The sequence below is a fragment of the Canis lupus genome, chromosome 12, assembly GCF_011100685.1.
Source record: "Canis lupus familiaris isolate Mischka breed German Shepherd chromosome 12, alternate assembly UU_Cfam_GSD_1.0, whole genome shotgun sequence".
Classification (NCBI taxonomy): Eukaryota; Metazoa; Chordata; class Mammalia; order Carnivora; family Canidae; genus Canis; species Canis lupus.
In genome coordinates, this window is record NC_049233.1 from 41,257,347 (window position 1) to 41,284,034 (window position 26,688).

General features: G+C 37.1%; 1 protein-coding gene across 4 annotated transcripts in view; it reads left to right on the top strand.

Annotated features, from left to right (window-relative positions):
* The window catches only part of BCKDHB (branched chain keto acid dehydrogenase E1 subunit beta), a 214,935-nt gene that overhangs the window by 40,554 nt on the left and 147,693 nt on the right, over positions 1 to 26,688 (top strand). For 3 of the 4 annotated variants that reach the window (XM_038554607.1, XM_038554606.1, XM_038554605.1), the window contains exons 4-6: positions 5,063 to 5,196; positions 5,670 to 5,825; positions 8,521 to 8,629. In XM_038554607.1, the coding sequence (XP_038410535.1) occupies positions 5,063 to 5,196; positions 5,670 to 5,825; positions 8,521 to 8,629 (399 nt within the window). The remainder of the gene's footprint in view (positions 1 to 5,062; positions 5,197 to 5,669; positions 5,826 to 8,520; positions 8,630 to 26,688) is intronic. The other variant, XM_038554608.1, reaches the window with a different exon arrangement.

The window sequence follows — 26,688 nt, forward strand, 5'->3', positions numbered from 1 at the left end:
ATCTTGTCACTTTTAGTCTAAGACTAGTAATCTGAGGGGGCCACTCGTGCCTCCCACCATCCTGCTGTCTGGTCATGGTCCCCTTGACTCCTCCATTTTCCCAGATGACTATGTCATACTCTCCTCAACACTGCCACCCCCCATCCTTTTTACCAATAATCTAGTTTCATATTTTGCCAAGAGGATAGGTGCAGCGAAGAGAGAACTTTGACAAGCTTTCACTGCTGCACCTGCTCACATGCCCTGTCAGGGTGCCTAAATGCTTTCTTCCTGTGCTCTGACTCCTGTCAATCCCTCCACACTAAACCCTTTCCTTCCCATCAAAGACATAGCTCTGGTTCTTCCGCCTCTCCAGTTCATTAATTTTCTCAATCATTTCTTCCTTTCTTACTGACCATTTTTATCAGTCTGCAGATGTTTTTTTATTTCTGGTCTTACAAAATTCCCTTTATGGATCTCCTATTTTTATCCAGCAGTTGTTGCTCCTTTTTTCTCCTTTGCAGCAAAATATCTCCAAATAATTGTTGTTGCTCATTGTCTCCGATCTTTCTTCCCCTGCTCCCTCTTGACCTCCGCTTTTATTCGCTGCTCCTTCCCTCCTATTTTGCTGATACTGCTAATGTCAAGATCACCAGTTATACAGTTTGCAGCCTTCCTCTCACTTGGAATTGGCAGCATACAGCAAAAGTGATTACTCTAACCTCCTAGAAGAGGCTTCCAGGCCAGCACATTCTCTTACTTTTTCTCCAAACTCTGGCTTTTTTTTTTTTTCCCCCAACTTTGCTGATTATATTTGTTCTCACTGCTTGTCTTTTTTTTTTTTTTAATTTTACCGCTTGTCCTTTTAACATTGAATCTTTCCTCTATGCACTCACTTAAATTTGCTTGGCAATTGCATCCAGACCCTTTTTTTTGGGGGGGGGGGGGGGTCTTGATGCTGAAGACTTTCAACTCCTATACCTAACAGTCTATTTCCAAGCTTTGCCTTCATATCTGAAGGCCTCTCAACTATAACATCTCCACAACTGAACTCCTAGTATCTCATCCCAACATGCTTCATGGTTTGCCCTTCCTTAGTTAAGGGCAACTCTCTCCTTTCAGATTGCGTGGCCCAAAAGCCTTTGAGTCATCTTTGGCATTTTTCTCTGATTCATACTCTGTATCCGTTTCATCAGCACATCCTTTTGCTTCTATCTTTAGACTCTATCCAGAGCCTCACAACTTTTCTGCAAGTAGGAGCCCTCATCTCTTACTGGTATTGTAGTATCCTGTAATCAGACTTGCTATGTCCCTTTCGTCTGGTTAGAGACTGTTCAGCAAATACCAGCTAGAGAGATGGAATGCAGTTGAAAAGATGGTGTGATTTTGCTCAATGGCTGCCTGTCTCCCTCACCTACTTGTTCACTTATTCATTGTCATAGTAGAAAGAGCGTTGACGGTGACTTACAAGGCCCTCCTTGCCTGATCTGTGCCACTGCCCAATCCCAATGTCAACTCTTCCAGCTTCATTTCTTACTCTTACTCCAGACCAGGCACTCTGGGCTTCTTACTTTTCCTCTGCTGTAATAAAAAATGCATATACCCAGGACCTTTGCACCTGCTGATCTCTCTGCCCAGAACATCTGTTCCCTCAGATATATGTGCAGTGTACTTTCTTACTTCTTTCAACTCTTTCTGTATATGTCACCTCTCACTGGGGTCTTCCTGGCCCTCCTATTTTAAATCACAGTAGCTCTACTTCCCACTTCTAATTACCTATTTCCTGCTTTAATATTCTCCATAACATGTCATCATCTAATACACTGTATATTTTACTCATTTATTTTGTTTTTGTCTCTTTCCTCTGACTACAATGTAAGTTACTCATGGATAGGATTGCTTTATTTGCTTATTCTTTGCATCTAGAATATGGTTCATACAATATTAAGCACTTTATAAATGTTCAAATAAGTGTATGAATTATTTTAATCTTTTTAGTATCACGATACTTTTGTTACAGACAAGGAATTGAGCCTTACAAAGGCTTGTATTTGTGGAGATAGCACTGAGCACCACATCTGTCTTGGCTCATGGTGCAATCACTGTTTGTGTATGAACTTTATATTGGGTTAATTGCATTATGACGTAGAGGAAGTCCTCATTATTGTGCATTTTACGTGTGTCCTTACCCTCAATTGTTACCTTTTGGGAGAAAATAGATTTTTAACCTATAGTTCATGGCATTGCAGCTTGTTGGAGAGAGTTGTTAAATTAGGCTGATTCCTCAGACCAAATGTGTACTTGAGTAACAGTTCTGAGAAACTCGAGTTTGCTGCCTTCTAGCATCAGAAAAGGCTGTATTTACTGAGATGAAAAATACCTGAGTCTAGGGAACTTGAAGTGACAGGGAATAAATAAGAACAGGGCTCCTGTGGTTAAGGTGGCTCAGGTATTCCAAGGATGTGGATTCCACCAAAGGCAGCAGGAATCTTTTTTTTTTTTTTTTTTTTTTTCATTTTTTGCTCATGAATTGTTCTTAGTTCAATGGAGTTGTAGATTTTCAGAAATTATCAAGCTGATCTCAGTCAAATAGGGAACTGATGAGTGATAGAGGTCACAATTTCAGAAGGTAGTCGCAGATGGTGCTGAGTATGAATCATGCTTTTAAGTTTTTTGCAGCTGCTTTTAGAGTGCATTCTACAGGATGTGTCTGGCTGGCGTTTCCCCAGCACCTGTCCTATTTGCGGTTCATATTCAAAAGGAATGATTGAGCTGAGAGTGGATGCTGTGCTCCAAGAAGAACTGGTATCCCTCGATCACGGAAGTGAAATATGAATCCCTGAATCTGTCTGCACACTTTTTGTTACCTTGCCAGACTGTGGTCATTATTTATGTCTATCCAGCTCCCTAAAATTAGGAGTTTTCATGAAATGCTGATATTGGCTGAGAGGTGGTGAAATTTGAAATGAGAATTGAACACTAGTAACATGTACCTTGTGGTTTCAATGGAAAGCCTGAAGTGTTTATCAAGCTCTTTTAATTTGAAGAGTCTCAGACTCCAAATTCCATCTTTTCCTTAGTGGGTAGAGCAGAAATCCTTGCTCAGCATTTTGGGCTCGAGCTGTTCTCTGCTGGGCTCTTGGAGTCTCCTGCAGCCATAGAGGTCAGCCAAAGATTTGAACAGAGTATATGCACAGACTTTGGGGTGCCCCGATGTAGTTTGGAATATAGGTGAGGTTTGGTGGGGTGATGTCTGGGGCTGACCACCAAGAAAGAATTCTTGAGATCTTTTTGGTGCAAAATGGTGGTTTTATTAAACACAGGGACAGGATCTATGGGCAGGAAGAGCTGCTGCCCTGGGGTTGTGAGGGGTGGCTGATTATATACTTGGGAGTTAGGGGAGGTAAGGGAAAGGGAGGTTTTCAAAAGAATGTTTGTATGCCAAAGATGACCTACAAGATATCAGAGATCTTGCCATTGCCAAGTTAAGGTGGTTTTTCCCTCTAGTAAAGCATTGATATTAAGATAGATGGGAGTTTCCTTCTGGAAGTTAGGTTGTTAAGAATGCTTTTTCTTGTAAATCACTAAGACATTTTTTTAACTAAGGGAGACTCCTGTCTCTAGGACTATAATCTCTATGCATTATTATTATTATTTTTTACAAGATTTTATTTATTCATGAGAGAGAGAGAAAGGCAGAGACACAGGCAGAGGGAGAAGCAGGCTCCATGCTGGGAGCCCGACGTGGGACTTGATCCTGGGACTCCAGGATTGCGTGCTGGGCCAAAGGCAGGCGCTAAACCACTGAGCTACCCAGGGATCCCCGGTAATGTTCTTCTTTTAGGGATTTGCTCTCTCCATATCCAGCCACTGGCAGCTCTGAACCCCATTCTCTCATACCTGAGCTAATAAAGACTGAGTCTGTCCTGTCTGAATCCTAGCAGTCCTTGTCTCAGAGATTGGAGAGTCCCCTCAGGGGACAAGCTCTGAAAATGTTATACTTAACCACTGTTCTTCCTTCTTTCAAGGGTCGCCCTCTTGGATTTAGGTGTGCTTTTTGGCTCTCCAGTGCCTTTAATTAAGTAGTTCTTTGTTCTATTTTGTCCAGAGTTAATATATGTGGGGAGGTTAGTCTGAAAAAAGCTGTTCATCAGTAAATTTGTAAACCTCAGTAAGTTGATACATAGTTTTCATTGTCATTCAGTTCGGAATACTTTATAATTTCCTTATGATTTCTTCTTTGAGCCGTGGATACTTAGACATATTTAAATTTTTTTTCTAAGATAGGATTTTCTAATTCTCTGTTAGTGACTTCTAGCTTAATTCCATCATGGTCAGGGAATACACCCTGTTAAGATTTTAATCTGTCAAAATATGTGGACATTGGATGTATAGCCCAGTCTGTAGTCAGTGAGTGTCAGTGTTCTGCTTACTTGAAAAGGGTTTGTATTCTTGGCTGTTGGGTGCAGTGTCCTGCGTGTGTCAGCTAGGTCGTATTTGCTAATCCTATTGCAATCTTCTCTACTCCTACCTTTGTATCTTGGTATGCTTTTTTCTGTTACTGAGATTGGTATATTAATATCTTCCACCATATTGGAAATATATTCATTTATCCTTTTAATTCTGTTAATTTTTCCTATTTATTTAGAGCCTGTGTTGTGCATGAGTGTAAATTTAGACTTATGTCCTCCTTTGATTTGCACCCCTTAAAACTATGAATTTTCTCTTTATCTCGGGTGATGCCTTTTCCTCTAAAGTCTACTTTGCTAATCCTGTGCTTGTTTTGGCTAGGGTTTTCATTGTTCGTTATCTTTCTTGTCTCAGTGTTTTCTTTTAAATAGTTGGGTTTTGCTTTCTTTTATCCTAGAATGACAACCTTTCTTTCAGTTGAAACACTGACTACTTCTAGTTAACATATTTGTTTTGTTTGCATTTAAACCAGCCATCATGCTAGTTTTCTATTCCCTTCACCTCTTCTATGCTTTTTTCTTCATCACCATTAATTCCCTGAATTTTCGGTTGTGTTGTGTGTTATTACCACACTCTCGTTTGTCATATTAAGATTATCTTAACCTTCTTTTAGGAAAAGATAGAGTTTTCAACACACCGTTGTGTGAACAAGGAATCGTTGGGTTTGGAATTGGGATTGCAGTCACTGGGGCTACCGCCATTGCAGAAATTCAGTTTGCAGATTATATTTTCCCTGCTTTTGATCAGGTAAGAAGGTTTCATTTTACTATAGTTCAACATGTCTTTCTTCTTCTTCTTTTTTTTTTTTAAAGATTTAATTTATTTGAGAGAGAGTGAGTGAGCACAAGCAGGGGGAGGAGGGGCAGAGGGAGAGGGAGAAGCAGGTTTCCCACTGTGCAGAGAGCCTGATGTAGGGCACATCCCAGGATGCTGGGATCATGACCTGAGCCAAAGGCAGACACTTAGCCTAACCTACTGAGCCACCCAGGTGCCCCTATAACTGAATGTTTCTTAGTTTAAGTCCATGAGGTGTTGATATTTTGCCTCCATTGTCCCACCTCTTATCATGGAGATTTTTTTTTGGTCATCTTTGAGCTAATGCATTATGAGTTACTTTGTTATGGGCATATATTTAAAGATCTAATAAATGGTTAAGGAAATGGATGGAAATAAAGAACTCCTTGTGACCTGTCCTTCCCCACCCCCCCCCCGCCCCCCAGATTGTTAATGAAGCTGCCAAGTATCGCTATCGCTCTGGAGATCTTTTTAATTGTGGAAGCCTCACCATCCGGGCCCCTTGGGGCTGTGTGGGCCACGGGGCTCTTTATCATTCTCAGAGTCCTGAAGCTTTTTTTGCTCACTGCCCAGGAATCAAGGTATCCTCATTTATGTACTTTATTTGATCTGTGTTGGATATTTCCATTTTGGTTCATTCTGTTAACTAATAGGCTTATCCAGAGGAAAGCAAACAGGATTTATGGAATTTATGTGAACTTAATTGTTTATTTTTAGAGAGAGTATTTATTTTAGATCAGCTCTCCAGTTCCCAGGTTTACAGAATATTCTTGTTGAAGTAGCACTGGCTTAACCCTGACATTAATTTCACAGACTTCAGAGAATGAGACAGAGAACATAGTTGGTTTAACTTACCCCTATTTCAAAGATGTTTCTTTCTAATCCAGCTTTCTCATTTAACTGATTCTGGATTAATTTTAATAAACCTACTGTTTAGTACATATTTTACCTCAAAGTCAGAGGGTTAGGACTTTTGCTTCAGTTTAAAAGAAGCCTTTGTTATCCACATGTTTTCCAGTCCAGGTAAGGTAATACTTGATCAAACAATTTTGAAGCACCTCTCTTTTAAAGCCTTATATCTTTTTTAAAAAAATTTTTATTTATTTATGATAGTCACAGAGAGAGAGAGAGAGAGGCAGAGACACAGGCAGAGGGAGAAGCAGGCTCCATGCACCGGGAGCCCGATGTGGGATTCGATCCCGGGTCTCCGGGATCGCGCCCTGGGCCAAAGGCAGGCGCCAAACTGCTGCACTACCCAGGGATCCCGCCTTATATCTTTAAAGCCAGTAATTTTAAGTGTTCCACAATAGCTTAGGTCTTTTGATTAAAAAAAAAAAATGTGGCTTGTTTTGCATATTTTGTGTCTTAATTTTTTACATTATCTTTTCTATTTCTTTTTGCTGAAGAGCTTTCTAGGGATCACAATAGAAATGCCTTTATCTTTCCCAGGGCTGTATATGTGTTGGATAACATGAATTGGTTGTAAACACATGTCTGTCTTATTTTTATTTTTTATACCAGAGCAAAGTCATAAAGTTTTTTTAGTTGAGTAAAGGTTGCATAATTTTTCAATGCAAGCCGGAAGTGATAGGTTCCAACAGAAGCCACATTTGAAGCTACATTTATTTTTGTGCTTAAATTGAACATTGATTCACATTTAAAGTTAATGTTCTTATCCAGCATTTTAAACGATTTTATTTATTTATTTTGAGAGAGAGAAAGAGAAAAAGAACGAATGAACGTAAGCAGGGGAAGTGGCAGGCAGAGGGAGAGGGAGAAACAGATTCCCCACAGAGCAGAGAGCCCCAAAAGAGACTCATCCCAGGCCCTGGGATCATCACTTGAGCTGAAGGCAAACGCTTAACCTTCTGAGCCACCCAAGTGCCCCTTACCCAGTGTTTTTAAGAACAGATTTTCTTTCTTTTAATCTCCTAACTTTTCTCCACTTGCCCCTTTCCCTCTTTTTAATCCCAAATGAAAATAGTACAAAATGCTGAAAATACATGAGGAAAGCAGATGAAGAGAAACTAAAGGAACATAAAGACATTGTGTAGTACAGTAAGCAATGTGTTCAGCAGTCTGTTTTATAGAGAATTGTGAGATTTATTTTTTAAATAAGAATCCTTTAGTTTAAAATAGTATAAAATTAATTTTGAAAGCCAAGCGTAATTTGTTTCAAGGAATCTTAGTTGAGTCTTTGAGATAAAATCAGATTTATTTTAATAATTCTTCCCATGTAACACTGACACTTATGCAGTTATTTAACTGTCATTAAAAACTAGATATAAGTTTGTGATTTGAGGCAAAATGGTGTAGTAAGAGCTTAGGCTTAGGTGTCAGAACTGTGGAAGAATCCCTGGTATAGCAAGCAGTAAAACTTTGGGCAAGTTATTTGATCTCTCTTTTAATCTCTTGTCTCTCTTTCTAAATTGGGGAAAATAATAATAGCATGAGTTGCTATGAAGAGTAATATCCATATAGAGTACTTGGCCCAGGTAACAACATGTGCCAACTGCTTTGATCATCTTCCTCATTGTCAAAGGCCTTCTCAAGATGGTCCTGGAGCCCATCCCTCTCATCTGGAAGTGGGAAGTATCTACACTTTTCTTTTTTTCTTTTTTTTTTTTTTTTTTAAAGATTTTATTTATTCATGAGAGACACAGAGACAAAGGCAGAGGGAGAAGCAGGCTCCATACAGAGAGCCTGATGTGGGACTTGATCCCTGGTCTTCAGGATCACACCCTGGGCTGAAGGTGGTGCTAAACCACTGAGTCACCAGGTTGCCTCTACACTTTTCTTTTAGCTTTGCAATAACTGAACATTATAGTGCCCAGATCAGAACTCTCAGTGGATGATCCCTATGTTTCATGGGAAAGGAGGGGATTTTGGTATATTAAAATTGGAGAATAATTACATATCCTTTGAAAGTAGCAGTAGAGTATTAGTGGAAAAGATTTTTCTATAGGTGAATATAAGATAGTGACAACTTTGCTTTTTATGTATTTCCTTTTAGTCTGTGTATGCAAATTTAGCTTTTTAAGAGAGGAACAGTATCTTAGTTACCAGAATATGGTGGACATCTGATAAATACTTATTTAACAAATGGAATTTTGGGGGGATGGGGCAATATGTAAAATTTATAATGGTAATTAGGCTAAAAATGATTTCTATAACTAATAACAATTACTGAAATATCAACGCTTCTTATAAATGAGTTTACTGGGCTACAGTTTATACTGAAATTTTTGTTAAAAAAAAAAAAAATCTGTTTTGCAGGTGGTTGTACCCAGAAGCCCTTTCCAGGCCAAGGGACTTCTTTTGTCATGCATAGAGGATAGAAATCCTTGTATATTTTTTGAACCTAAAATACTTTACAGGGCAGCAGGTAAAGGTTTCCTTTATTTTATATTTGTGGATATCTTTATGCATTTTGTTTTGCATAGCTCAAAAAAATGATAACCTTTTTATTTAATAATATTGATTTGTATTTTCCTTGTTTATAGAAGATTCTGATTGGTTTCTTCTGTATTTACTTTGTCTCTCTCTGTTTTTGTTAACTTTAGAGACAATCTAGCTGTTTTAGGTTCTGATTGTGGAGACAAAGGAGCAATGTGAAATGGTAGCAAGAATATAGGGACTATGTTTAGCTACATAGTAGATGCTTAATAAATGTAGGTTGAATGGAAAAGTGAATGAGTGCATTGTACCAAATAATATCAAATATCCTTCTAGCTATAGGTCTTTCTCTGAATTAAGATACATTTGATAGTGAAGGGTGCACTATCAGTGCTGTGGCATCAGGTCAATGCTGGAATGACTGTCTAAGGCAAATGGAGATGTTCAGTCACCCTACCATGAGCTCAGAATCTTAAATCTGGAACCATTCATCTGTGACTGCTTATTTATCACCTATAATGGAAATTTTAAATATCAAACAATTCTGTCTAAAGTACATTTTATTTTGAATATAAAGAACATTGCTTTGGTAAATCATTCTTTTTCTTGAATAGTTAAGCTTAACATTATTTATTATATAATTTACATACAATAAAGTATACAGATATTAAGTGTTCAATTTGATTTTTTTTTTTTTGACAGTCTTACACATCTAGGGGAAAAAATGTGAAAAAATCTGGAGCAATTTCATCACTTCAGGAAGCTCCTTCTGCCTCTTTCCTGGCAATTCCTCTTTTTCTCTACCTTAAGCTTAGCCACTTTGATTCTGTCCCTATAGATCAGTTGCACATGTTTTAGGGCTTCATAGAAACAAATCACACCATATATATTCTTTTGTATTTGCCTTCTTTGCTCAACCTAATGTTTTTGAGATTCATTCATGTTGTTGCTTGTTATCAGCAGTTTATGTCCTTTTCATTGCTGAATAATATTTATATTGTATGAATATACTCACGATTTATCCATTCTCTTGTTGATGAACAAATGTCCATCATTGTTTTCAGTTTTTTCCTACTTTGTACAAGGCTGTTAGGGACATTCTTGAACAGGTGCTTTGTGAACATACTGTTTCTTTTCGTTTGAGTAATAAACATCTAGGAATGGAATTGTTGCATCACAAAGTAGGTGCACATTTAACTTGGTAAGAATCTACTGAAGAATTTTTCAAAGCAGTTATACCATTTTATGCTTCCATTGGAATTTTTCAGAATTCCAATGCTCTTAAGTTAAACGTATTTTAAATGGAATGTTTTCATTTTTTAGGAACTCTGTTGTGATCTGTATCTCATAATGGAATTAAAAGTAACATAAGAATTTAAAGTCTTGAGGTGAATAGGAAGACACAGATGGTGTACACCAAGTAGCTCTTTGATTGCTAACTGCTTTAGATATTCTGGGTATTATATTTGTAAGACCAACCAACTGTGCAAGCTTATCAACTAATGCAGATTTTTTTTCAGTACATATTTAATAAATAGAGAGTGAATAAGAAACTTAGAAAAGCAATATCCATTTTGTTGCAAATGTCAAAATCATGATTGGTAAGGGAAATAAATGTGTAATGTTATAGGATTCCACATAAGAGAGTGAGCTTGAGAAATTTGTTGTAGCCTTGGCACTGGGAGAGACTGTGAAAACACTCATCAGGAATGGGGCTCAAAGGTTTTCAGAAGTTTCCCAAGGATTATGTGCCATTTCAAGGACTTTAATTCTGAATTTTTTCTTGACCTCTAGGGGCTCAGTAAAGAACAAAACAGAGGTTCTTTCACAGCTCGAGAGTTTCTCTGCAGAAGAAAGTAGTCTAGGAAAAAAGGGCTAGCCACCAAAACCTTTTATATCCATGTTTTTTCTAGAGTTGATCCCTGAGCCAGCAGCATTAGCCTCCTGGGAGCTTATTAGAAGTGCAAATTGTTCTCTGATTGGAGAAGGACAAACATTATATGGTTTCACTGATATGGGGAATAAAAAAAAATAGTGAAAAGGATTATAGGGGAAAGGAGAGAAAATGAGTGGGAAAAATCAGAGAGGGTGACAAACCATGAGAGAATCCTAACTCTGGGAAACGAACAAGGGGTGGTAGAAGGGGAGATGGGCAGGGGGATGGGGTTACTGAGTGACAGGCACTGAGGGGGGCACTTGACAGGATGAGCATTGGGTGTTATGCTATATGTTGGCAAATCGAACTCCAATAAAAAAATATACAAAAAAAAAAAAAAAGAAATGCAAATTGTTGGGCCTGGTTTCATGACTTGCTGAATTAGAACCTCGGAGTGTGAGACTCAAGGTGTCTCTTAGCAGCCCTCCAGGTGACTTTGACTCCAACTAAATTTTGAGAACCAGTGCTTCATATCAATTCTGAAGCAGTGACTAATGCTGCCTATTTCCATTTATCTTCTTTTATTCTCACTTCCTATATAGAATTCAGGATGCATTTTTGAGTCCGTAATCTGAAATGCTTTGTAGAAGACGTTTCTGTATTAACAATCACATATAGCAGTGAAAAAAGATACTTTAGATTTATCTCAAAGACCACTTAGAAGTGGTGGCAGTGGGAAGACTTTTAGTATCCATAGATAATAATTTAATAGGTTGACGCTTATTCCTGCATCCTTTTTTGAATTTTCAGCATACATTGGGGGAGTATAGAATAGAGTAGACCAAAGGTATGAACCTTTACATTTAGAGTTCTTTTTTTGTTTTGTTTTTTAAAGATTTTATTTATATATTCATGAGAGACACAGAAGCAGAAACATAGGCAGAGGGAGAAGCAGGCTCCCCTTGGGCAGCCTCATATGGGACTCAGTCCCAGGACCCCAGGATCACATCCTGAGCCAAATGCAGATGCTCAACCACTGAGCCACCCAGACATCACACATTTTGAGTTTTTTTAAAGGAGTTCACTGATATATTTTAAATACTAGGCTGACAATCCTTTGCAAAAATAATTGAGAGTTGTATTCTTTACATGATAGCCCATTTAGGTTAATAAGTAATCTTAATTAAACAGAACATACTCATATATAAGTAAAGAAAACTTTTGAGTATAATACAATGTTTATAAAATCTATGCATTTAAGTACTTTTATTTACGGAATGACCTCTTCAACATAGATAAATCTGTGAAGTAGAGGATTCTAAAAAGTTAGATATGTTATTTAGGCTAACAGTAAATCCATATATGACTTTAAGAGATGGGAATTGATTTCTCTCTCCCATAAATATCAAGGTACCAGAATCCTTCTGTCTGATTTCTCTGTTGTCTTTGTGACTTTTGCTTCTGGTCCCAGGGGACTGTTCTGCTCCCATCATCACAGAAACATTTCAGCCATGAGGAAAGATGGGGTGGGGAGGGGAAGAGAATTCTCCTTCTCTTAAAGGAATGACTTGGAAATTGCACATATTAAATCTCTGCACATTCCATTGGTCAGAACTTCATCATGGTGCCACCACCCAGTCACAAGGGAGGTTGAAAGAAGTCGTCTTTAGCTTAGTGCCCCCACTAAGTTTTATTGTGCGACAATGGGAGATGGTTATTAACGACTACCAGTATCTGCCACAGTTGCTTGTATGGTTTCTAGAAGAAGGAGGAAAGAGAACTGAGCAATAGTGATTATTTACCCTTTGGACCCATAGTCTATCTCTAAGAATCTATTTCAGAGATAGACTGATAAAAGTCTGAAAAAAAATATTAGTTGCAGCACTATTTATAAGAGCAAGGACTAGAAACAACCTATCTGTCCATCACTAGGGGATTTGGGGTTGCTTGAATAAGCTAAGTTACATATATCTGATGGATTATATTGTAGCTCTTTAAGGAATGAGCAGATCTCTAGATACTGCCCTATCAGTCAAGGTTTGATCAGAGATGCTGCACAGAAGATCTAATGAAGACTATATAGCCATAACATATATCATGATAGAAGCTGATTAGTCTATGAAAATTGTTTCTTCTGTGTCTGGTGCTGTCTGCTGAAATCTATTGGGTTGACTGTCGGGCAGGAAAGATGGACATTAAGTAGGGGATGATCAGGACAAACAAGAACATTGGATTGGAATCCAAGGGACAGTCTGGAACTGATTAACAACTGTCTCTTACTACCTCCAGACCTTAGTGGGGGAAAAGACTGATCATTAAACTGGGCTGGAAGGCTTTACCAGCTTGCCTAAGAAATAGTGAGGGCCTGACTTAGCAGTGAGAGATAGGTTAGCAATTTCTTTTTTTTTTTAAGTTAATTATTTATTTATTTATGATAGGCACGGGGGGGGGGGGGGGGCGGGGCGGGCAGAGACACAGGCAGAGGGAAAAGCAGGCTCCATGCACCGGGAGCCCGATGTGGGACTCAATCCCGGGTCCCCAGGATCGCGCCCTGGACCAAAGGCAGGCGCCAAACCGCTGCGCCACCCAGGGATCCCCAGGTTAGCAATTTCTTAGACTGTATCAACTACTTGGCTTCTAAATGAATTTTGGGGGTGGGGGGAAGAAGAGGGAGGTATTGAGTAAGGATAGGATAAGATTCCCTTGTCTGATGATAATCGAATGGTAGATTAGATACCCTAAAATGAATGGTTGGTATCCATGTGTGTATTTATTTTAGATGTATACTAAATTGCACAGAAAAAAAGAAAATATAATCAAGAAAAAACTCCCTCTGGTTTAACCAGAAATTATAAACCAAGGGAGAATTAGCTGAACGATAAAGCCAAAGAAGTTAGCAGAATATAATTTAGAGAAACAAAGAAAAGGAAAGTATGAGAGAGGTGTTGAATAGGAAGGGACAATGAGAAGGCCTAAATATATTTGAGGAACAGGAGAGTGAATTTTCTAATAATGTTCATTAATAGAATTTTGTTGATGGAGAAGTAATGCCCTGGCATATTATGCCATTGCGCCATTGTAACAAGGTTGGTGTGATAAATAATTTCAGAAAAGTATCATCTGTTACTTTTTCCTCCTGCAGAATCATTAAGGTAATCTGTTATTTCCCCAAATTTGAGTCATGATCTATATATAATTCCCCAGATATTTATAGGATACAAGGTAAAAAATTCCTTAGGAAGCCAAAATAATTTGATACCTATAAAAGTTAACTGGCTAACTCAAGGAATTTTTCAATAATGTATCATTCTATTTACATTATTTCTGTTATTAAATGCTGTTTGAGATTGATTTAATTGTAGAGGCTTTAGCTCAGAGTTGTAGTGCACAGCTCTCTCTCAGTAGCTTTTTACCATCTATTAGTCCCATATTTTCCTGCTAAAACCTATTCTTCCCATGGCCACTGTTCTTACCCCACTCTCTGTTGCTCTAAAGTCCAGTCATCATATCTGACTGGTTTCCGCAGTGGATATGAGGTGCAAACCCAGGTATTCTGAGATTGTGTGTATGAGACAGAGCTGCACTTCCTTTTTTTTTTTTTTTTTTTTTAATTTATTCATGAGAGACCCACAGAGAGAGGCAGAGACATAGTCAGAGGACTATGCATGGAACATGCATCTCTCTGCATGGAGCCTGATGTGGGGGACTCGATCTCAGGACCCTGGAATCATGACCTGAGCCAAAGGCAGATGATGCTTAATGACTGAGCCACCCAGGAGCCCCAGAGCTGCACATTCTATGGGTGATTTGCCCAGAATGACATGAGACTGGGGTCTAGTGACAACTTAGTGAATAGTGGTCTTAGTGGTCTTTAGTAGAAGATTGTGGGAAGGAGGGGGAGAAATAAAAATGAAAAGTGAAAATCCTCACCATTTTATTCTTTAGGTTCTTAAAGTTCCTTGAGTTACTTGAGTTACTCTTATTCCTTTGAACTTCCTCTGTGTAGATGGAAGGATCTGAGGGAAACCTATTAATCTCATTTTTAGGTTTAATCTCCTTTGATTTCCAGTCCTCTGTAGACTTTACTAATAAAAATAGGTAATCTTGACTGCTGTACTACATCATCTTGGTGATGAAGTAGTGAAGATGAAGATATCCCTAGTTTGATTAGTACAATCAACTTAATATAAATGCTATTTTTGTCCTAATGGCTGAAGTAGGAGCCCTATCTGTTTATGCATAATATAATTTACTTCATAAGGTTGAGAGGATTGAATTGGATAATCCATGTGTGTAACTGCCTTATCTTTAAGCGTCTTTTGAACACTTAAGTGCTCACATAGTGCTATATTGCATAGATGGGAGGACTATTTTAATCTCCATAACAAACTTATCAAAAGAATTCTGGCACCATGACCATTTTATAGATGAGAAACCCCTGGGCATTAGGGAAGTCAGTCAACTTGTTCAAAGCCACACAGCTAGGTTTCAAACCCAGTTTGTCTGCTTCCAGGGTATTGGGTGTCTGTGGCACCAGTGGTTCCATTTGATCTTCACACTATGGGGTGGTGTTATCCTGAGACTGAAGTTGAGAGTTTTAAGAAACTTGCTCACAGAGGAATAAGTGATAGGTTTAAACCAAGATGTTCTGACCCCAGAGGCTGCCTTCTTTCTAATATTGCCCAATTTGGGGTCCCATTTAAACTTTATTGAATGAAGGGTATAAATAGAACTTTGTCTAGCATCCTAGTTTCATGCCAAGAAATATGCCATTTTAAAGATTTACCCACAAAATTAAAATGATCTACTTTGCAATTGAGTGGAAATATGTCATCAGTAGCCATGCTTTTTTTTTTTTTTAACAAGGTCTTTTAAAAAATATTTAAAAAAAGATTAAAAAAATAAAAATAAAAAATATTTAAATTCAATTTGTCAACATATAGTATAACACCCAGTGCTCGTTCCATCAAGTCTCCTCCTTAGTGCCTGTTACCCAGTTACCCCATCCCTCCACCTTCCTCCCCTTCTGCAACACTTTGTTCATTTCTCAGTCATGAGTCTCTCATGGTTTGTTTCCTTTCTATTTTTTCCCCATTCAGTTTCCCTCTTTTCCTTTATAGTCCCTTTCACTATTATATTCCACGTGAGTGAAACCATATGGTGATTGGCTTATTTCATTCAGCGTAATACCGTCCAGTTCCATCCACATTGATGTAAATGGTAGATATTCATCCCTTCTGATGGCTGAGTAATATTCCATTTTCTGAATATGTACTGCATTGATTTCTTCATTGGCATAGGATTAATTTGCTTCTTTGAAAGTTTTGAAAACTGTATATATCACAATTCAGTAAGGTTATACAGAGGTTTGGGAGCCTGTGCTTCATGCATTCTTTAAGGGTAAGGGACCTAATCCTGTGTCTCGAGCTGGAGGCCAATCAGCAGAGAAATGTCTCTGCCTACATTTTGAGGAGAGGGGGTGACAGTGCATAGCATTGTCTTGTCACAGCTCTTCTTAACCTCTCTGATTGCCTCCTTTGGGGCCTGGTTCATGTACTGTTCTGTATCTTTAACATCTGTGCTGAGTTGACTCTCCACATGTCTAGTCTACAACATATAGAAAAGATTTCTTTCAGTACAGCCATTAACTTTTGAATTACAAAGATGAAAGTAAAAATCGGTAATACATTCTTTTATGCAGTGATTTTCTTGAATTTTGTTTCTACTTATTTTGAATATAAAATAAATGTAGAACTTATATCTTCTAAATTTGGAAGGAAAATATTTCCATATTCTAATTTCAATACTTAAATGCAATTAAACTTTCAAAAATGGCAGAGGTATATCTAGAAAAGACAGATCTGTAGAAGAGCAATCTAGACAGTGTCAAACATGTACAAAATAGTTATCATTCAAAAAGAAAATGAGTCAGTGTGACATTATCAGGTATAGGCATCTTGTGGAGAAGCTTTGCTTTTATCCCTTTTGAGCTTTTTGGTTTTATTTAATTGAAATTGATTCATGACATCAGTGATAATGAAGTAAATACAGCTTTTATCTGTGGTTGTTCTAATGGGGGGGGAAAAAAAAGACTAAAAGCCTCACAGTGTTTCATTTCCAGGATTCAGATGACCCTTTCAGGCAAAAATAGGTCATAATGGCATTGAGGGGGCTTTTCCTTTCTTTCTTTTTTTTTTCTTTCCTTAGTAAATACATTGATTGTATATGAATCCATATGTTCTGAGGAGAAGAAAATTGTTTTAAGTACTTTTTGAGTGGTAGGAGACTTTAAAAATGTTTTTGCCCAGTATATGTATACATGAAAGAGTATTTGCTTTTTAAATTTGTTTTGACTGGCATCATGAAGTGGATCTTGATGCAGGCGAGTACATATCTATACACTAATAATGAGACTGAAGAACGAGAAATGAAGGAATTGATTCCATTTACAATTGCACCAAAAACTATAACATACCTAGGAATAAACCTAACCAGATAGGTAAAGGATCTGTACTCTGATAACTACAGAACACTATGAAAGAAATTGAGGAAGACACAAAGAGATGGGAAAACATTCCATGCTCATGGATTGGAGGAAGAATAAATATGAAAATGTCTGTGTTACCCAGAGCAATTTTCATATCCAATGCAATCTTTATCAAAATACCATGGACTTTCTTCACAGAGTTGGAACAAATAATCCTAAGATACGTATGGAACCAGAAGAGACCCTGAATAGCCGGAGGACTGTTGAAAAAGAAAACCAAAGCTGGGGGCATCATGATGCCTGACTTCAAGCTGTAATACAAAGCTGTGATCCTCAAGAAAGGATGGTACTGGCACAAAAATACATACACATAGGTTAAGGGAAGAGAATAGAGAACCCAGAAATGGACCCTCAACTCTATCTATGGTCAACTAATCTTCAACAAGGCAGGAAAGAATATCCCCTGGAAAAAAGACAGTCTCTTCAATAAATGATGTTGAGAAAGTTGAATAGCTTATACTGCTTTTTAACATTTTAGGGATTAGGATTTTTAACTTCCTGCTAGGATCTAGCTATTTTATGGCCCCTTATTTTCCGCTACATGTGCCATTCCTTCCTCATCATATACAAACTTCTCCTCAATGTCTTCATAGACTTGCAAGTGTGATTTTTTTTTTTTTTGTCAGATCATTAGTGTTCACATTACTGTGATCATCATATTGACATGATTTACAACTGAGCAAAAAAAAGCGGTGGGGGGGCATCTTATTTCCTTATTGGTATACAATTCTGTCTTCTCTGGACCAAATCATGTTTTCCTTTTCTCATGTTTCCATTGTCAGTAAAATCCCTAATTTCCTCAATATAACCTGTTTTCATTATGTTTGGACACATTAGGTGGCCAATCAGGTTTTTCTTTTTCCCGTAGGCCTTTTTCTGCTTTGGGGCAATCCAATGAACTCTGCATTAAGAATGTGGATTCTGGAACCAGATTACCTGAGTTTGAAGTGCTGGCTCTATTCCCTATTGAGCTGGCTGACCTTTGGCACACTACTTATGTTTCAGTCTTGCCTATCTGCTTATTGAAAACTCCTGAAAAAATACAAAAGATAAAAGGAGGACATAAATCCATTACCTAACTACTGTTGACTTTTTGTTGAATATACTGCCAGACTTTTATCTGTACTTAAGATTTTATTTATTTATTCATATGAGAGAGCGAGAGAGACAGAGACAGAGATATAGGCAGAGGAAGAAGCAGGCTCCATGCAGGGAGCCTGATGCGGGACTCGATCTTGCGACTCCAGGATCATGCCCTGGGCTGAAGGCAGGCGCTAAACCACTGAGCCACCCAGGGATCCCTTATGTGTACTTTTAAATGAATATTATTACTCTGTTTATTTCAGTGTTTGCTTATTTGATTACAAGAGAAATTAGGTATTCCATATTATTTCATATCTGTTCTTTACGACCTAGTTCTGTGGACTTCTAAACCTTGTGGAGTAGCATTTATTGTAAACCTAAAGCAAGCAGGGGGGCACCTGGGTGGCTCAGTGGTTAAGCATCTGCCTTTGGCCCAGGGCATGATCCTAGGATCAAGTCCTGCATCAGGCTCCCCACAGGGAGTCTGCTTTTGTCTCTGCCTCTCTCTGTGTGTCTCATGAATAAATAAATAAAATCTTAAAAAAAAAAAAGACTGTTCAAACTTTTATGTTCACTAGTAAATTATACAGATATTTCCATTAGGTTTGACACATTTGTTGTTAGTATTATTACAAGATGTTTATGGTCTTTTTTGCCATTATGATTGATATTTTTTTTCATTACGTATTTCTAATATGTTTTATTCATGGTATATAGAAAAGCTATTGATTTTTGTATGTTAATACTACATTTGGAGACCATAGTCAATTCTCTAATAATATTTTAGTTAAATATCTCAGACTTTCGAGGTGGAAAATCTTTTATAGCTAATGATAAAGCTTTTATTTCCTAATAATTGATGAGACATTTATTGTTATTGTTGTTATTATTATAAGGGTATCTCCTGCTTTCTTAACAGGGGCCCTGGTCAGTACTCTTTATCAAGTTATGGGAATATCTCTTTATTTTTAAATTGAAGGCTCATTCCTCTTATTTCTCCCAAGGTGCTGAATTTTATCAGGTTCTTTCTAGATATCTGATGATACGATTATATGGTTTTTCTTTCTTTTTTTATTTTATTTTTAAGATTTTATTTATTTATTCATGAGAGACACAGAGAGAGAGAGAGAGAGAGGCAGAGGGAGAAGCAGGCTCCATGCAGGGAGCCTGACCTGGGACTTGATCCCGGGTCTCTAGGATCAGGCCCTGGGCTGAAGGTGGCGCTAAACCGCTGAGCCACCCGGGGTGCCCTCTTTTTTTTTTTTTTTTTTTTAAGTTAGTTTAAAGATTTTATTTATATATTCATGAGAGACAGAGATGCAGAGGGAGGGGCTTGGTCTCCAGGATCGGGCCCTGGGCCGAAGGCGGTGCTAAACTGCTGAGCCCCACCAGGCTGCCCATTCATTCATTCATTCATTCATTCATTCATTCATTTAGAGAGAACACAGGCAGAGGAGAGGGAGAAGCAGGCTTCCCATGGAGGAGGGAGGGGCTTGATCCCAAGACCTTGGGATCATGACCTGAGCTGAAGGCGGACGCTGGATGGCAAAGCCACACAGGTGCTCCTGGGTTTTCTTTGAGCTCTTGATGACATGTAGTTCATGAACCTATTTTCTGACATTTCAATCCTTGTATTCTTGTGATAAATTCTACTTTATCATGATGCATTATTGCTTTTAACATTGCTGGATTCAATTGAAGATTTAAAAAACCTTTATGTTCATAGATAAAATTGGACCGTAGCTTTTTCTCTTTACATGTATGAACACAGGCATGTGTTTATATGTCAAATTGGTGTATAGTTTTCTTTCCTTCAAAATCAGAAGTTATGCAAGTCTGATTCCAGAATTAGAAGCCTTGTCTAGTTTAAGAATCAGAGTTGTTCTAGTCTTGTAGAATGAACTGGCATGCTTTCTTTTTCTTTGTTCCAGATGCACTGAATAACTAGAAATTATTTGTTCTGTAAGGTTCAATATAATTTGCTTGTAAAGCTGTCTGGTCTTGTGACTTTTGGTACACATCTTTGACTTTCTTTTTAGTATCTCCTATGATTGTTAGACTACTACATATTCTTGAGTAAATGTTGGTCATTTATATCTTTGTTTATTATACTTTTTCTTTGGATTTTCAAATTTAGTAGTATAAAATTTTTATTTCCTAGTATCATTTTATTAAATATATTAATACATGTAGACTATTTATGATAATGCCTGACTGATAATTAATGCTTTATAAATATTAGTAGTGCATGAAAGGATGTTCTGTATTATTTAAAAAATCTCCAGTGGATTTATTTTAATATTAACACCCGTAAGCATAAATCTTTATTTAGGCTGTTGAGCCTTGAGCACAACTCAGTGTTCAAATTCAGAAGCGAAAGAAGGGTAAATATTTCATAGAGCTTTAGTAAGAGAGGTCTGTCAACATTCAACCAGTTTCAGGAATAGTTGGTCCAAAATGGTTTTGTGAAGAGGAGGTAATTGAACCTGTGGCTTAATATCTGTTGGTTGGGCAATTCAGTCTTTGCAAGAAGGTGAAAAACAGTTGTTGGGTCTATGGTCCTATGAAGGCCACTGTGGGACATTTTTAATCCTTCAGGGACTCTTACAGATTATTTAGGATTGTTAACATATCCTAGCATATTTGGATGTGCATGTATTCTGTGAAATCAAGCCAAGAGCCTTCGACTTTTGATAATAGGCCGTTCCTAATGTTTCTCAAAATGTGTACAAAAGCAGATATTTAAAAGTCAAAGATCGACTTACATATGATAGTGTCCTTTATGAAGAAAGTTAAAATAGAAAATTTCCAATTAAACCTCACCTTGTAGACCTGGTTGTCGATGACAATCAGACAGTGATATTAACACTACCCAAACCAAACTGTTGATTAGCAGATGGGGTGTTTTTAGCTAACATTTTCATAGTTGATCTAAAGAATTTCAAATTTGGAATAAAAGGCACACACTTCTTTAGGAGTTTTCATCTTCAATGTATATAAGTGTGTGTTGAGCAAAAGCTAAAGATTTTATAAATTGCCTCTACTTAACAGGTTAAGTAAGTTGTAAAGACTAAATTTTTAAGACCATTAGGGTTACATTTAGTATATTTTCACATATTTTTACCTTTCACAAGTAGAAATAAAGGGTTTGGGTTTATAAAAATTGCTTCTGGGAAAATTTATTGGTAACTGGAAATTATTTTACCAGTACTCTTAGCATTCCTCAGTGTTGTACTTGAATTTATGGATTCTACCTAATTTATCCTTTTTAAAAAAACTCTAGCACTAAATATAGCTTGGGGTTATGAAATGATTATTAAATGTTATTTGACTTAAACCGCTAGACTACAAATCATAGTTTCTGGCTATATGAATATGCCTGGAGTCCTTCATAATTAGGTAGTTTTAATCCATAATTTGATATGAAGGGATTTATATAGAAGAAAAATACAGATTTCTAATGGAGAAATGACACACTGTGCAACACAGACGCTGATACTGGGTGATATGTATGTGGAGATTTTAAAGAATATTTGCATTATGGATTATATAGCCCGTTTGGTAGCTAAAAAATTAGTTTGAGAAAATGAGAGTGAATTGCTGGAAGGTCAATGAGAAATCTAGATTTAATACTTGGTTGATCTGCAGGAAAATAGCAATTATTTATTTTAAAGATTGTTTTTAATATTTAAAAATGTATACACAGTGTTCCCTTTTTAAAAAATATACAATTGGCTGCTTTTGGTTTTTAAGGCTTATGGTGAGGATCAAGCTTGATCTGTGTTCATACTTGATACTGCTACTAAAATCCACTTTGGGCAGATTTCTATACAATTTATCATGTTGGTTATGAGCCTGGGCCTCAGAGTTACCACTTACTGTATTATGACTTCACTGAGTTACTTAGTATCTCTCAGCCTCAGTTTATTTATCTGTAGAACCAGAATAAATCCAGTATCATTTGTATTGAGTTGTGAGGATGAAATGAGGGGATACATTTAAATGCTTTAAACAGTGTCAGTTACAGAATGGGCTCAAATGTTAGCTTTTTTTGATTATTAATATATTTACGTTCCCTTTATTTCTCATCAAAGATTACGTTTTCTTTTTTTAAATGTTTTTTTTTTTGGGATCCCTGGGTGGCACAACGGTTTAGCGCCTGCCTTTGGCCCAGGGTGCGATCCTGGAGACCCGGGATCAAATTCCACATCGGGCTCCCGGTGCATGGAGCCTGCTTCTCCCTCTGCCTATGTCTCTGCCTCTCTCTCTCTCTCTCTCTGTGTGACTATCATAAATTAAAAAAAAAAAAAAAAAAAAACTAAAAAAATAAATTTTTTTTTATAATGTAAACCTGTTGTATATTTATTTGTCCATTGCCTCTTATCCTCACACTTGCCCTTCTGAATTTTCCTCTGCAATGCTGGGGTTGAAAACTAGTAAAGTGTATTTTCTTGATCCCCTGCCTCTCTCAGTTCCAGTTAGATTGTCAATAGAGACCACTTGGGATAGTTGAGGAAGTGGGATGAAGGGAGAAAGGAGCCATTGTGGGACTGGTGCTGGTGATTGACAAGACTGTGCTCTGCCTGCCATTGTTCTGCAGCCTTGGTAATATGGGGTCTTTAGTGGGGATTGTGTGGCTCTGCAGCAGCCCCTGGCAGTTTCAGTACTATTAGTGGCTCCTGTGGACTACTGAGGCTAGCCCAGGGGTTTTATCTCTTCTTGACCTCTGGGTTACATTACTTTACCATGCTACTCAGCACCCCCCCCCCCCCCCCAACATCTTTGTAACCAATTTCCTGAATTAAATTCTTCTAGAGAGGCTTCTGCTTTCCTGTTTGGCTGCTGATTCATAAAGTCAACAGCTGCCATTCAGTATTCCATAATTCAGTGATGAATTTCGCAGTATGACAAACATCACATAGTTTCACATAGTTTCTATGTGTCTTTCTTATCCTTAAAATAATTATCTTTTGTCAATGTGCTCCATTGCCCTTTTGACATTCTGTTTATTCTCTGCATTTAAGAAGCTGGTGGACAGCAGCTAATTCTCCCTGTCTAGTGGGAACTGTAGCTCCTTGTGGGTCATATGGTATTTATGATAACTAAGGGACTTAAGATACCAAAAACATGATGCAGAAAATATCTATAACAAAACTTCAATGTTTTAAAGTCATCTACCCAATTTAAGGTACTATATTTTATTGATTCTGAGATCTCTGTCACCGCTCACATTTTAACGTCTCCAAAATTGGAATATGGCTTAAAACCAATGGCAGTTATCTTTCCAGTGGTCAGTAATTGCTGTTACCTAATCAGGTATAAATATCAAAATCCCCAATCAGTACCAATACCTACAGAATATCAGATCCACAGCTTAGAATAAAGTTCCAGAGACACTAGAGAAGTGTTCTTTTAACAATGAGGGTTTCAAATGGTCATGATGGGTAGGTCAGGCAAAGTGGAGAATCCTAATTTAACAGTCTTTGGAAGCAGGAGTCAGAAATAGGCTGTTCTAAATACTGAAGCTAGCTTTGGATCCATTTAAGAAAGTGCTGTTTCACCGTTGTGCTTGCTGACACAGAAAGTGCTATTCTGTGAAGAAACATGGACACTGATGATTATAAGTTAGAAGATGAATGAGAAGAATTAGCTTCTAAAGGTTGAAGAGTTTTAGGAAAAGCTTAACCAATTTATTTTGCTTATGTTTTGTTATGTCCGTAGAAGGGTGATATGTAATAAAACCTATGCTTGATTAAATCTAAATTTTTTTTCGTTAAGAAAATAATTGTAAACAGTATCAGTTTAATTGGTGGTTTTCTCCTAGCAGTTCATAAAATAATGACATATCTTACATTTGACAGTGAATTAATGTTTTCCTTGTCTGTCTCGATATAATTCTCTGTTAGGTGATTTTTTTTTTTTTCTTTTCAACTCTCCATGTGCTGTTGGAGAATGGCTTTAAAATAGTGCCATTAAATTCAGCATTTAATCATTTTCTTTTCCATTTTGCCATTTACCATGTTAGAGTCATTCATAGGAATGGAGTTTACCCATGTGTAGCTCCTTGCTATAGAAAATGCATTGAAAAATATTTACAAAAGAAATGATAATGTATTAAACACGAAAGAGGGACAACTAGTAAAATTGTAGATGGGAGAACTTTTGTTAAATTATTAGATGCTGCATACTAAAAGAGTCCATGGAGAAAATACTGTGTCATTGCAAAAATTGAACAAGATTTATTACAAAGTGGTTAAATTTTAGTGTATATGTTAAGTGTGCGGATGCATATTATGTGATATCATCAGTCTCAAAGCTTTTTTGTTACATTAAATGATAGGAGAACATAATGAGGTTAATTTTGAAGTTGTGTAAGGAATAGGATTGTTCCTTTATTATATCCTTACTTTTGTGATATGTTTGCAAACTAGTTTTAAAAGAAACCTAATTTGTCTCATTACACACACAAAAAATTAGAAATGTGGCATTTTTTCAGATTAATTATCAAGTAAAAGAATTAGAGTGCCTTAGAGTTGAAATAAGTCCAGGGCTCCTTATTTAATCTTGCTTGTCACTACGTTCTCAGTATCACTATCCAGTTAAAAATAATAGGTCTTACTTTTCAATAGTATTTCGGCAATAAGAAAACATGACCTTTTAAAATAATAACACTAATGATTTTAAGATTTCAAGTGTTTTTGTATCTTCATGTGACAAGTCTCCTGGTTACATGCTAGAGACTTGCTGATTCTGACGTGACGTATTTATGGTTAGACAGCTTGACGGGTTATTGGTTTTTATTTAGCGGTCAAGAGTCTCCAACAAAAAGCTGACATGCACAGATAATGAATTGATGTCTTCCCATCTTTATGCCTCTGTGTGGTCAGAACTTTGGTTAAGTTCATCCAGGTAGATGAGGTCACATGGACAGTACCAGATGAAGCTGCACTCCTTTTGCAATTGGATAGCTTTATTAGTAACCTCATTTTCTGTTTGTACTGATATTTCTGAAAGCACAGCTTGTTTCACAAGGCAGTATGAGTCTACAGTGCCTCTGTCATGACTGGTATTTAGCTCAATTTCCCATAGTTGGTTTTTGGTGACGTTGATAATTTTGCATACTTGTTCATCAGGTTCTACCATATTTTCCCAGAATCGGTGGGAGACCTAAAGAAGATGGATCAGCCCCCTCTTAAAAAATTTAATGTTAATATTTTGTTAAACTTTTCATTTTGAAATAAATTTAAACAGAAATGTTGCAAAAAGAGTACAAATAATTTTTACGTATCCCCTACTGGGCTTCCCTGGATGTTAACCTCATAAGTAACTGTAGCAATAATGATCAAAACCAGGAAATTAACAGTGACCCAAAACTGTTAAAATTCCTCCAACATCTAATCCAAATTTCATCAGTAGGCCTGCTAATGTCCTCTTTCTGGATCAGGATCCCATCCGGAGTCTCCACTTACTGATGTCTCCTTAGTCTCCTTTATTTTGAGACAGACCATTCCTTTGTCTTTTTTGTCTGTTGTGATCTTCACAGTTGGTCTGCTCTTTTATAGAATGTCCCTCAATCAATCTTTCTGATGTTTCTTTAAGATTAAAATTCAGGTTTATGTAGCTATTTGGTAAGGATACCACTGAAGTGATTCTGTGCCCTTCTCAGAGCATCACGTATGATGACACATGGTGGTGTTCTTAGCTTGTTTGTTTTGACTTTTCTGTTATTCATGTATAGTACCCTCCTGCTTAGAAAGGTAACTTTTTGCTTTTGTGCATCACATTATTTTCATTTTTCAGAACCACAACATTTTTTTGTGGTTTTTCTGTTTGCTCTTCTAAGAGACTTCTCTGGTTTACTCCCAAGTGGTATTGAGGCTTATGATGCTAGTTCATGCTGTCCACACATGATCCCAGTGATCACCATGGGTTACTTAGTATCACCATGGGTTAATTAGTATGAAAAGTTTAATGCTTAATTATTCTTTATTGAAAGTTAATTTTGTCTTTTAATTAGATAGTAATATAACAACCATTGTAATCACAACTTATTTAGACAGTACTGTTAACAGTGTATTGATTTGGTCTTGCTTTAGATTTTCAGTAATTTGAGGTGAAGAGGTGAGGGAGATATTGGATACAACTGTATTTGGGGAATAATTTGAAAATAATTACCAGAAGAGATTACATTTGCTCTTCTATTCATAGATTTTCTCATTTCCAACATCAATATTAAAATGAAGGGGGACCTGGGTGGCTCAGTGGTTGAACATCTGCCTTTGGCTCAGGTCGTGATCCCAGGGTCCGGGGATCGAGTTCTGCATCAGGCACCCCACAGGACCTGTCTCTGCCTCTCCTTCGGTGTCTCTCATGAGTAAATAAATACAATCTTAAAAAAAAAATAAAATAAAATGAATTGTTAATGTAGAAGTGAAAATTATCAAAGTATGACCATAATTAGGAGCCTCATCTGAAAGATTATTTGGAAAAATAACAATTGTAATATAGAGATCTTGGTTGATGGTTAAATATCAGTTTTATA